Here is a 12,135-nt window from a genome sequence, read left to right as displayed (position 1 = left end):
ACGTAGAACGTGAATTCTGATGAGGCACATTTGTCAAATTTTAGGCATACTTTTGTCAAGCCCACATTTCTGAATTATAATGCTTTTATTGGTCTGATGCAATGTCCTAATCTTAAATGTGCTTTCATCAACTTTAAGCTGAAAACCATCATAATTAAAGGTTTATGAAAGTAAAGGTTTGAAAATATCGTTTTTTTTCTAATTCTCAGTGAGTTAGCCAACATACTGTGGAAGTAAAATAGAAAATACACTTTCTTGGATGGATAGTCCCCTTTAATGGGAACTTGACATGAAGGTCTCTCATTGTATGATGGGACAAATCAGGGCCGGCCCATGGGGCCCTAAGCGAATTTTTTTTATTGGGGCCCCCTAGTTCTGCTAACAATGTGGACCGGCTGCAATCAGCAGTTCGATCATTAGATCATTCACACACCTGCTATAAACTTATTGCATCTCTGGCAGTGCTGTTTACATTATATACATGTATAATAGGACACATTTATTGGCCAACTGATTGATCGACCAGTTGATTTCTGGGCGCCGATTTCCTTCATTTTGGGGGATCGTGATCTGCTGATCTTATCCCCTTATCTTATCTTCGTCAGCTAAGGGTTAAAAATCAGTCTCTGTCCCCTTCTGCTCTGCAGTGAGAGGTGGGACTGACAGACCGGCCCACCAGGTCAGGTCTGAACGTTTGCAGTTAACAATATTCACCCCACCATACATAATTTCTACATACATTATCAAATATACATTATTGTAAAAACAAATCAGTTCATAGTGAAATTGTGTGTTTTTGATATTATAATGACACAGAATCTATTACTAAGAAGAAAAAAAATAAAATAAAATAAATCAGCTCCACTGAGGGGGCCTCTTAGTGGCCCTGGGGCCCTAAGTGGCTGCTTAGTTTGTTTATGCCTTGGGCCGGCCCCGAGACAAATGTTTTTTTAAATACAAAAAACAAACACTAATAACTTGGAAAGAACAATATATTTGGGTGCCATTTCAAATTTTCATTAAAAAATAAACCAAACTGGCTTCATTTTTCTTTTATAAATTAAAACACCTCTTAAACAAACGTGTCTTTAAACAAACTTGCTACACTTAATATTAAGTGTAACAAGTTACACTTAGTAATAATCCTATTACCAGCTTGCAGTAACAAAAACACGATTTTAAGGCATTACGTAACTGCGCGTAACGCAACTAAACTCGTTTTTTCTGTCCACTCCTCTGTTACGCAGCTTCCGCCTCGCGCTACGTGCCCCTACGTACATAAATCTCGCAGTGATGGCTGCGCCGCCCGATACGGAGAGTTTGGAGTCTCATATCAGTAAGTCTTTCAAACGTACCCCTCAGAGTCGGTGTTGCCTGTTGCTCCGGACACGAGCTGGCCATTATCCACGAGGTGTGGGTGACATAGCGGCTCACTGCAGGCTTACCTGGCGCAGCAGCAGGAGCTCAAAGCCCGCCGCCACCTCCAGGATGCTAGCCTAGCTACGGAGCTGCTGTACCTGCCAGCTGTCAACGCCACCGACCACATTCAGGCTAGCTTTAGCTCCCCGGCGGACGGGCACCTGCTTACCGGGCTGTGTGTGTCAGAACCACCCTGGCAGCCTTTGTAAAAAAAAAAATCACACGTGTTATAAAAATGCGTACGACAGTGATTTTGTGTCGTGAGAAAAAAATCGGAGAAAACAACAAATGCTGAGTGAAAGCTAGCTACAGTGACATTGTTAGCACCTGAGGTTCACTCAGGTGACACACTGGCAGGTTTGTTCCTCTTTAAATTGTAACGCCGAACAGCTGGTCTCCTGCCTTTTGAGCTGAATAATTGCGCATATTTTCATTGGGAAAAACATTTCATGTCAAAGTCTAAACGACTGAATTACCACAGGTTTTTGAACACCATATTATTGGCAAACCTAATCTGATCTATGCATCTTTTATGTCATTCTTAAACAGTTATTCAACTTTTTTTCCCCAGTTTTATTGGCGGTTGATATGATTTTCTTTACTTGCATGACATTGGTGCTTATGTAAAAATATACATTTGACAGAGGGTGTAACAAAGAAAAACGACATTTGTTTCAAATAAATACATACGACTACCTAGCTACAGCTACTTCCCCATGCATATGTTTTCCAACAAATGTTTTTGTGATGCATTTTTGTTCAACTTACCGACTGGCCTTGCTTTGTTTGTCAACATTTCAGACAGAGCCACAAATCCCCTTAACAGAGACACAGACTGGAGCAGCATCAATGCCTTCTGTGACCAGCTCAACAACGAACTGGAGGGGTAAGACGAGACTCGATGCCTTTTGAGTTATTTTACAACCCCCAGACTGACTTTTTTAGGTTTAGTTTTTATAAAGAAACGTCTTCTCACCTTGAGAAATTGATCCTGTTCCAGGCCTCAGCTGGCCACCAGGCTCCTGGCCCACAAAATCCAGTCTCCTCAAGAGTGGGAGGCCATGCAGGCGCTATTGGTGAGCTGACACCCGCTCAGAATGAGCTGCCTTTACAAACAAACACTGTCCTTCCTCCCTCCTGCTGTCTTTCATTGCTTTGTCTTTACCGTTTCAACTCCAGGTCCTGGAGACGTGCATGAGAAACTGCGGGAAAAGGTTTCACAGCGAAGTGGGCAAGTTCCGATTTCTGAACGAGCTCATCAAAGTAGTTTCACCAAAGGTGCGACCCCTCACAGTCTGCCAGACTTTACTCGTAGCCTTTTGTTTTACAACGAGTGAACCGACAAACACGCCGTTTTGTTCTCATGCTCAGTATTTAGGCTCTCGCTCTCCAGAGGCAGCAAAAAAGAAAGTTTTGGAGTTGATCTATAGCTGGACGCTGGCGTTGCCTGATGAGCCCAAGATCTCAGATGCTTATCAGATGCTAAAGAAACAAGGTAAGAGGCTGCTAGCAAATGCTACTTTTTTTGTTATTTAAGCTTTTCTTGTAAAGTTTGTTTTTTTCATTATTTTATTGGAGTATAAAATTAGATTCTTTCTTTTTTTTTTTTTTTTACTGTGTCTGTAAATCAGGTATCATTAAACAAGACCCAGAGCTTCCCCCAGACAAGCTGCTGAACCTTCCTCCACGCAGACCTAAAAATGCCATTTTTGAGGATGAGGAGAAGTCAAAAGTAAAAACCTTTTGTAACAATTATCGAAATGAAACTGTTGATTTGATGCGGTGGAAAGCCATTTCCAGTCAATTTCCTGTTGACTGTCTGTTTAAACTTTCCTTTTGCTGTCATTGTTTATGTTTCTGCTCTGGTCAGTGACATTTTGTTTTTTTCAATGCCGTTTGCTTTAATAGATGTTGTCCCGCCTGCTAAATAGCTCACACCCTGAAGACCTGAAAGCTGCTAACAAACTCATCAAGGAAATGGTCCAAGAGGTAATTTATTTATTTTTTATTTGAGTTTTAAAGCTTCTAAATGCTGCTTTTTAATCTTTCTTTTCCTAATTTGAAAGATTAATCTGAGATTCAACGTTGAATTTTACCAGCAGGAATTGGATGCAAAAAGTGTGAATTTAATGCAGATTTTCTCTACTGCTCACAGTATCAAAAGTATAAATACAGGCTGAAATGTGTACCTGTGTGATGTGTGTGCAAGTTGATGAGGATCCACACAGCGCTCTGACATAATTCTTGGATTTATTTAAACTGGTTTGTTTTCTCCATGAGGCTTTCAAGCGGAGAAATGCTTCTCTAACTGTGAAGCACGGTGGTGGCGACGTCATTCTGAGGGTCTGTTTTTGTTCCAGTGGTTCTGGTGTGTTGTACAAAGTGGATGGAATAACGAAGCGGACGACTTCAACCAGGATGTCCAGGCATCCTTAAAAAGTCTTAAATTTGTGTCTAAAACTCAAGCCTTATAATGCCTTAAATTTGTTTAAACAGATGTAGTCAGAATTTATCACAGGTTTTAAATTGTGTCGTAGCAGGACTATTTAATGTTGTTTTTTTATTTTGGAATTTTCTGTCAGTCAAAGGTTTGAGTCAGACACAAACATTTTCTTTGTGTTGCAGATGGTTGAAGCTACCGCTAACTAGCAGCTAATAAACCCTTGCTAGCTAGCTTTTCTGTCTTTATCATGGGCACAAAGCTGGGTTCAAAGTTTTTTCTACGCTTTGTTGACATGGAGCAAGTCCCCCCAATCATCCCTTGTATTTATATTTTTTTCGGTCATTAAATTTAATTCAAGATGGTATTAAAAAAAGGTCTTTAAAAGTCTTAAATGTAAGTTGCTGTCGACCGAATTCCTCGAACTTCATCTCAAAAGGAACACACAGCAAAACAGGTGTAGCAATTGTAAAAGGTGAACTCTACGCTTCTGTTCCAGGAAGCCAGACAATGAAATGAGTTCTGATTAGAGGAGCGGTCAGATTTCCAGTCAGAATTATCCCTGGAGCTACAGAAAGTGTGTGTGTGTTTTGTTTTTTTGTTTGTTTTTCTCTGCTGCCTGCAAAGAAAACACAGTCTGCGGAGAAAACCACAACCACACATTAGCGAGGATGTCCATCTGAGCCTGTATGAATACTTTTGGGCCAACTGATGTCCTGACTGTCTGCTCAGGATCAGCGGCGAGCGGAGAAAGTGTCGAAACGCGTCAACGCCATCCAGGAGGTGAAGGAGAGCGTCGCTCTGCTGACTCAGCTCCTGCAGGACTACGACGGCGCGGCGACCAACCAGGACAACGCCGACCTGATACAGGTGAACAAAACACTCACACAGGTTTTATTATCAATATGCAGGGTTTGTATGAGTGTTTAAAAATCCTTGGCAGTGCTTGAATTTCCATCAGGCGTTTTCAAGGTTTTGAAAATGCTTGATTTCTGTACAAAGTTCTTGAAAGTGCTTGATATCCAAAATGCACAGTTTTGTAAAACGGTGCAATCAGACACAGTTTAAAACGTCTACATTTCTTAAATCAGGCTAAACTTTTCTTGTTTACATTTGCTAAATGCCCAAAATGTTTGTTTTTTATTTAATTTTATTTTTTATATTGTGTTCAAGAATTTAATTTGAGCAGAAATGCAATTTACCTTAACGAAATTTGTTTGAATTTGGTTTCAAAGTAACAAATATTTACTATTCCTAAAGGCTCAATGATTTATTGAGCTTTTGTAGTTGAAATAGATTTTATACTTTCACCAAATTGATAGAATTTTTTATGTTTCATTGTTTTGTTCTCGGACTCATCAGGTGTGTAGGGTGTGCTTTTAGAGAGAGATTTCAAAACATAACATTTTGTTCTATTTTAATTTACCTTCCCCTTGCTGTGTAATGTAGAATATTACCACAAGACATTAATAACATAAACTGTCTTCCTTGGTTCGTTTGTATTGTTTTCATCTCCAAAGTGATGCTCGAAACGTTTGAGTATTTACTCAAAAAATGCTTAAAGTGTTTGAATTTCACTGAGGGAAAAGTGAACGAACCCTGACCATGAAACCCGTCTTCGCCGTCAGGATTTGTACCAGCGCTGCGAGAAGATGAGACCGACGCTGTTCCGGCTGGCGAGCGACACGGAAGACAACGACGAAGCTCTAGGTGAGCCGCGCGTCTTCTCCTCCGCTGTTGTGGATGAGTTGCGTCCGTCTTTGTGGCATGAAAACTTCTTGCTCTGCTTTCTGCGCAGCCGAGATCCTCCAGGCCAACGACAGCCTGACTCACGTCATCAACCTGTACAAGCAGCAGGTGAAGGGCGAGATTGTGAACGGAAACAACACACTAAACGCACAGAAACCCGCCGGTGGGTCAACGTCCCAGACGGAACCGAAGAAATGCTTGTCTTTGGTGTAAGCTGACTAAAGTGCTGCCTCTTGATTCAGGAACGGCTCTGCTGGATCTGTCCGGATTGGACACTTCGCCCCAGTCGCCTCCTTCCTTCCCAGAGTTCCCCACTCACACAGACGGCCTCCAGGCTCCCTCACAGGAGACGGGGATCAGCCTCCTGGACGATGAGCTCATGTCACTCGGTAACGTTTCCATTTCCCCACTTAGATGTGAACGCTCTCGAGGTTCGCGACAGCAGCTGCGTTCCCGTTACAAATGTGTGCAAAATTTCTGCTAATCCCGAAAAATAAAATCACAATTTTCGGAATCGTGTTGTTTCCATAAACTAAGGAACGGAATTAAAATCAGACGTGAATAAGCTTACTGTTTGGAATAACGTTACACTGGGGAGTAGCTGTGCATGTAGGTGGTGTTTTGGAAAAATTGTAATCTGCGATTTTTGCAGAAGAGCTATGGATTCAACACTTCCTGTCATCTTTTTTGTCATTTCCTCCAGTAGTAACATCTGCTTGTTGATCATGTGACTGTTGTGATGCGAAAAAATGTTTCCATTGCAATTCTGTGAAATACATCCATCATACACCTTATTGTAGCGCAAAAAACTTACTGAAAAATGTGAGGTTTTTTTTTTTTCTTAAATTTCTTAACCCTAACCCATTAAGCAAATTTATTTTTGTAACTTCAAGTTGCGCAATTTTACGTTTCATGAAACGCGGCTAACTTGAAACGTCTTCTAAGCTCAGTCTTCTTTTATGAAGGCCTAAGCGAAGGGACGCACACCTCCAACCCCCCGTCACAACCAGAGGACGCCACAGCCTGGGATTCCTTCCAGGTGAGCCGTGGGAAAATGTCGCAGAGCTTCAGAATCTGCTGCTCCAGGTGCAAGAATCTAATGAAAACTCACTTTTTTTTTTTCTTATTTCTCCTTCCAGTCCTCTGACAGCATCGACGCGGACGTCCACGCTGCTCCTAGTCTCCTGCTGAGTCCCGACCCGCCGTCGCACTCTCAGCCTCTCTCGTCGCTGGATGAGCTGGACCTGCTGGGGAAGGCTCTGCTGCAGCAGTCGCTGCCTCCCGAGGGTCTGCAGGTCAAATGGTACGCCTCTCACGTGCATGCCGCACGGACTCGAGCTTTGGGACGGGAGTTTTGGAAACGGTTCACATCTTCTGTGTCTTTCGTGGAAATGAGCTGCAGGCCACAGCTCTGACCTGTTTAGCCCTAAAAAGGACAAATTATGCAAAATTCTCACTTTGCAGGTTCTTGTACTTCCGTTTGAGTTTCTACTGATTCTGCTCGGTGTCTTTTGGGCAATGAGTTCATGTTTTTTGGTGTCTGGAAAATTAGCTGTTTCAAAACCCTTTTGAATGTAACGTCACAAATCAGCAGCCACTGCCTGTCACCTAGCAACCCAATCTGAGCTCCAGTACGTTTGGCCAGCTGGTCTCACCGCTGTATGCCCTGGACAATGGCTCATGGAAAAGACGAGTGTTTTGTTGTTGACTTGGCAACCAGATACCACTTGTTGCATTCTTGTGGATTGAGCAGGGGGCTGCACTTCTGCTTTTCGAAGATGTACAGTTGTATAATTGCGTGTCTGTTTCCAGCCATTTTAACGTGGCCTTGAAGACACAGAAGATGTGAATGAAGGGCCTTGAAATGTCTTAAATTCATTAAAAACAGAGAGTAGGCCTAGAATGAGTCAATGGGTCTTGACAGGACAATTTCATCTTGTTTATTCTGTTTGGTTTTTTTTCCCTTACTGGACTTTTCTGTCAGGGAAAGGTTTGAGTCTTCATTGTGCTCTGTGACTCAAAGCAGCTGAGGCTACCGCTAAATAGCTGCTAATATACCTTGGCTAGCTGTTTTGCGTCTATCATGGGTGAATGCAAAGTTTTGACCAGTTGGCTGGAAGACATTCATACATTTCTGTGGTGACACAGGTCATAAATTCTATTCATAGTGACCTTAAAAAGTCTTAAATTTGAGTTGGTGAAACTTGCAGAAACCCTGCTATGAGCTAATAGTTGGTCACAGCACTCTGCTTATGCTAGCTGTAGCTTCATAAAAATCAGTCCAGTGATGCATCTCAAAGTGGACACTGACCAGGACCAGCTTAACCTTCATCCAACATCTTATAGTTAAGATGGAACCACTTCTGTGGTTATAAACAGAGAAGTGTTTTCTTCATCGTAGGAAATGGTGGTTAAAATATGTCCTAAATATTCCTGCTGCTCGTCTTCTTCAAGGGACAAGCAGCAGACCAAGCCGACTCTGAGGGATCTCCAGACCAAGTCGGGAATCAACGCTAGCACTCCTCCTGTCGTAGCCTTAGCGGCCGACCCCTCCGGCTCCGGCCTGGGAGGCACACTGCTGGACAAATCCCCGGCTCACGAAGCAACTCCTCCCCCTGAAGCCTCCTTGGCTGGAGTTTTTGTACCTCTAGAATCCATTAAGCCCAGTAAGTACAGAGAAATCACTTTTTATTTTTATGTTTTTTGCATATATATGATTGTTTTTCAAGCTTTAATGATTTAGCCTTTTTCTGACCGCTCCTCCAGGTAGTCTGTTACCCATAACCGTGTTTGACGGACACAGTCTGCGGGTTCTCTTTCACTTCGCCCGCGACTCGCCCCCGTCCCGCCCCGACGTGCTGGTGGTGATCATCTCCATGTTGTCCTCCGCTCCTATTCCTGCCACCAACATTCACTTTGAAGCTACAGCCCCAAAGGTCAGCAGTGATGACCTATGAACTCTGTGCCTCCTCCTCAGATTCTGACTTTTAGACTCACTAGATTAAGGGAAGTGGTTGCCCACTGTTTTATTTAGGGGTAGTAGAGTAACGTTAGCGGTTAATGGTTTGTGGTTGTAATGTGACGATGTGGGGGAAGGTTGAAGGCGTGTGAATTTTCTGTCCTTCCGTTCCTGCGGTTCTGTTTGCACCGATTGCAGTTTTCTGCACGACACATTTTAGAGATGTAATCATAACACAGTGAAGCTAACTAACCTGAGGTCATCTGACCGTCGTCTATTCATACTGGCTCATGTCTAATGTGAACGCATCTGGGTTAAAGATTGCTGATGTTTTTATCCGCAGTCTGTGGGGGTGAAGCTGCAGCCTCCATCGGGGTCAGAGCTCCCGGCTTTTAACCCCATCCTGCCCCCTGCTGCCGTCACGCAGATCCTGCTGCTAGCCAACCCTAACAAGGTAGCTACTAGCATAGACTTTAATGTTCCTCTTAAAAATTATTTGCATGAGTGTTCTACACTAGCAATAATATAGTGCAAGCAGGAAACTTTGTCCCATGTTTTTCACGTTTCCATTTTTCAAGATGGCCGCCGTTTTTGAGTCTTTTGAACCAACTATTGCCACGAGGTGTTACACGTTTTCATGACCTGGATGAACTTTATTTCGCATCGTAACTTTTGTCAACCTATGAAGTAAGAATATGCAGCAAAATTAGAAACTGAGGACTTTTTCTGTTTGCAATCTCACTCCAGTTGATGAAGATAGACGGTTAGCATTAACTAATGCTAATTCTTAATTTTTTTTATGTGTTTTGCATTAGTGGAATTTGCTGAGCCCCCCGCATTGATTTTAGTGCAAACACATTCTTCATCACAACCCCGGCGGCCATTTTGAAATATGTCCACCACAAAAAGGAAACAGGAGATGAAGAAAATCTGATTTCTATGGCTCAAGACGCTTTGATGTGACACCAAACATTTGCACTAAATTGGCAATTTTAGTGCAAAAATGTTTTTTCCATGACGACCATCTTGAAAATTATCAGCAAATCAGATTTTTACGGGTCCAACTGTGTATCATTTGACACCAAAAATATTCATCTGTGATAAATATTGGCAAAATTCACTGGAGAAACAAATTTTTCCTTGACAAGGAACTTTTTTTTTTGTTTTTTGAAAAAACCTGGAAACGTACCTAGCTAGACTCTTGTAGCCCTTGAAAGATTTTCCTGAAATATTAAATCATCTTCTGCACTAAAACAAACAAAAAAAACATTTCTGTCCTTGAAGACTTTTTAAGAATAGCAGATGTTTATTCTGAATTAGGAATTAGAAAAAAATCAGTACCGGTATGTTATTTTTGCAGCAGTTGGAATAATTACTCCTTCTGTTTTGTTTTTTTTTTCCTGTGTGCTTCAGGAGAAAATCCAGCTGCAGTACAGACTATCGTTCTCCATGGGCGAGCAGGAGCACAGCGAGAGCGGCAGTGTAGAACAGCTTCCTGACCCTGAGAAGTGGGGGAACCTATAGCACCTGAACTCACCCCGACAGACTCTCTGCTTCCGGACTCGGCCTTCCATCCTCCCATCGGCGCCGTCTTCAGACACGTTTCCTTTGCGGTCATTCTGGCGTACATCGGTTTGGACGGCGGTGATTTTTTTTTTTTTTTTTTGAGCGGTTCTCCTCACTCACTAGTCGGTGTGATGACGTGTGTCTGCTTTGCTCTGAATTAGCCGACTGTCTCTTTAGGTCTAGTCTGTTTTTTTTTTTTACGTGGCCGCGTCCAAACAAACCTGCAACCGCTCGTCATCGCCTTCTGGAAGGAAAGAAAACAAATGTGTGCATGCTTGCTCATTCCATGTGCTTTATCGTTATTTTTTTTCTTTTTCTAACTTATCTGCGTTTGCCTCGGCATGCTCTGCAAACATGGGACAGATGTTTGGACGACTCCTGCACAAACGAGCTACATTGGATTAACACTTTTGTAGAGTTTTTGGGTTTTTTTTGTGATTTCTTGCTTCTCTCACGGTGGTTGAGTCACTTTCTGATTGCACAAAGAATGATTCTTCTCACAGTACCGTTTCCCTTTCATCTCGTGTAATGAAGAAACTACTGTAACGTCGGAGCTGTGTATTTTCTGCCATATGTGCCTCTTTTGCTGTTGTATTATGTAAAGTTTGAAGCTTTTGACTGGAGTTTTTTCCCCTCCTCATCTGTTACGTGTTGATTATTAGACACCCTGTGCACGCATTAAGTATTCAGTTCTATTGCTTTGGGTTTTAGTTGACGCTGAAGCTTTCAGCGGGTGAAACTGATTATCAAACTTAAATATATGCAAAATGAGCCGAACTCTGATGCTCTCTGCGCTACAGCGTCTCCTTCAGACATGTTGGATTTGATTTTTTTGTTTTTAGATCAGTGATGCATGATGGCCGCTCACCCCCTGTCCCATCACAGCCTCTCAGTCACGTTCCATTGCACTAACTCAAAGTAAAAAAATGCTCTGCGACGGACAACGTCGGGTAAATTTGACCTGTGCAAGAGCGCAACGATAGGATATTCCAAATAGAAAATAAAGGATTTTTTTTTTTCCTTGGTGATCTTAAGAATTTGTTCCGATGGTGAAAAGTATCTAAGTTCTACCAGAAGGAGAAAAAGAAGAACCAGGTCCATCTTTGATTAACAAGTGATCAGCTGCAGACCTCTTGCTTGGTAAATACAAGCTTGAAGCAAAAGCAATTAACATGAGTCAAGATGGCTGCAATGATTAATAAAAATATGAAGTTTAGGCAAAGGAGTGATTGAGGAAGAGCTGAAGACGGTAAGATGATTAAAAACTTCTAGAGCTACAGCTAAGTCCTCAGCTCATTAACCAGAGGTTCACAATGCGAACAATGACGGGGAAACTTCAGAAAATATGCCGATTAATCTACTTTCAACACACATCCGGTCTGAACGGAAATATCTTTCATCAGACATTCAGCCCTTCATCCAGAAGAAAAAAAAAACATTTGGCCCTCTTTAGCCAAAAATGATTAGCATAATCTAATGCAACCCAATAGTTACATTTTCAATCTGTTTGTCCACCAGATGGCGCCACTTTCCCCTAAGCTGAAATATGCAACAAAATTATGCACGTTTGGCTGCTGTGGGCCAGGATGAAATGCTACAGAAACAAACACGCACACACACAAAGATATATGCATAATTTAATTTTAGGAGGCTTATTTCTCTTATGTTAATGTAACAATTGAGCTACTGTATGTCTGACAGGAGCTGTTTAAAGTTATTTTACTGGAAATTGTGGCAACTTTTTTGTTCTTAATGGTTGATGTTTGGATTTTAGAAAAAAAAAAAATTAAGAGTTGACATTACCTTTTGTGCATTGGTGTTAAATAGAGATACAATTAACTAAATAGACTGTTATTATAGCTAAGTCTAAAGTGGCCCTAAAACGACTCACTATGTCGTGTTTTTGCTAAACTGAACGGTGGTGATGATGAATAAGCTATATCTGAGAACTGGGACGGTGCAGTTTGCTCCAAATGCCTCCCAGGACATTTCCGATGACACT

The 12,135-nt window shown here is 42.0% G+C and overlaps 1 protein-coding gene across 2 annotated transcripts; it reads left to right on the top strand.

Annotated features, from left to right (window-relative positions):
- The first annotated feature begins 1,220 nt into the window (after positions 1 to 1,220).
- Positions 1,221 to 11,153, top strand: LOC116735348 (ADP-ribosylation factor-binding protein GGA1-like). Of its 2 annotated transcripts, XM_032587172.1 has the most exons (17): positions 1,221 to 1,336; positions 2,221 to 2,305; positions 2,420 to 2,495; positions 2,599 to 2,697; positions 2,791 to 2,914; positions 3,051 to 3,151; positions 3,328 to 3,408; positions 4,592 to 4,729; positions 5,488 to 5,569; positions 5,658 to 5,771; positions 5,851 to 5,997; positions 6,574 to 6,647; positions 6,748 to 6,911; positions 8,063 to 8,274; positions 8,375 to 8,544; positions 8,911 to 9,021; positions 9,981 to 11,153. In XM_032587172.1, the coding sequence occupies exons 1-17, from the start codon at positions 1,294 to 1,296 to the stop codon at positions 10,089 to 10,091; spliced, it is 1,932 nt and encodes a 643-aa protein (XP_032443063.1). In that variant the 5' UTR covers positions 1,221 to 1,293; the 3' UTR covers positions 10,092 to 11,153. The 2 variants fall into 2 exon arrangements, with proteins under 2 accessions (XP_032443063.1, XP_032443065.1); XM_032587174.1 differs by lacking the exon at positions 1,221 to 1,336 and having other exon boundaries at positions 2,382 to 2,495.
- The last annotated feature ends 982 nt before the right edge of the window (positions 11,154 to 12,135 follow it).

The sequence above is a fragment of the Xiphophorus hellerii genome, chromosome 16 (genome assembly GCF_003331165.1).
Source record: "Xiphophorus hellerii strain 12219 chromosome 16, Xiphophorus_hellerii-4.1, whole genome shotgun sequence".
Taxonomy (NCBI): Eukaryota; Metazoa; Chordata; class Actinopteri; order Cyprinodontiformes; family Poeciliidae; genus Xiphophorus; species Xiphophorus hellerii.
The sequence above is the reverse complement of the archived record's forward strand: the minus strand, read 5'-3'. Positions and strand labels throughout refer to the sequence as shown.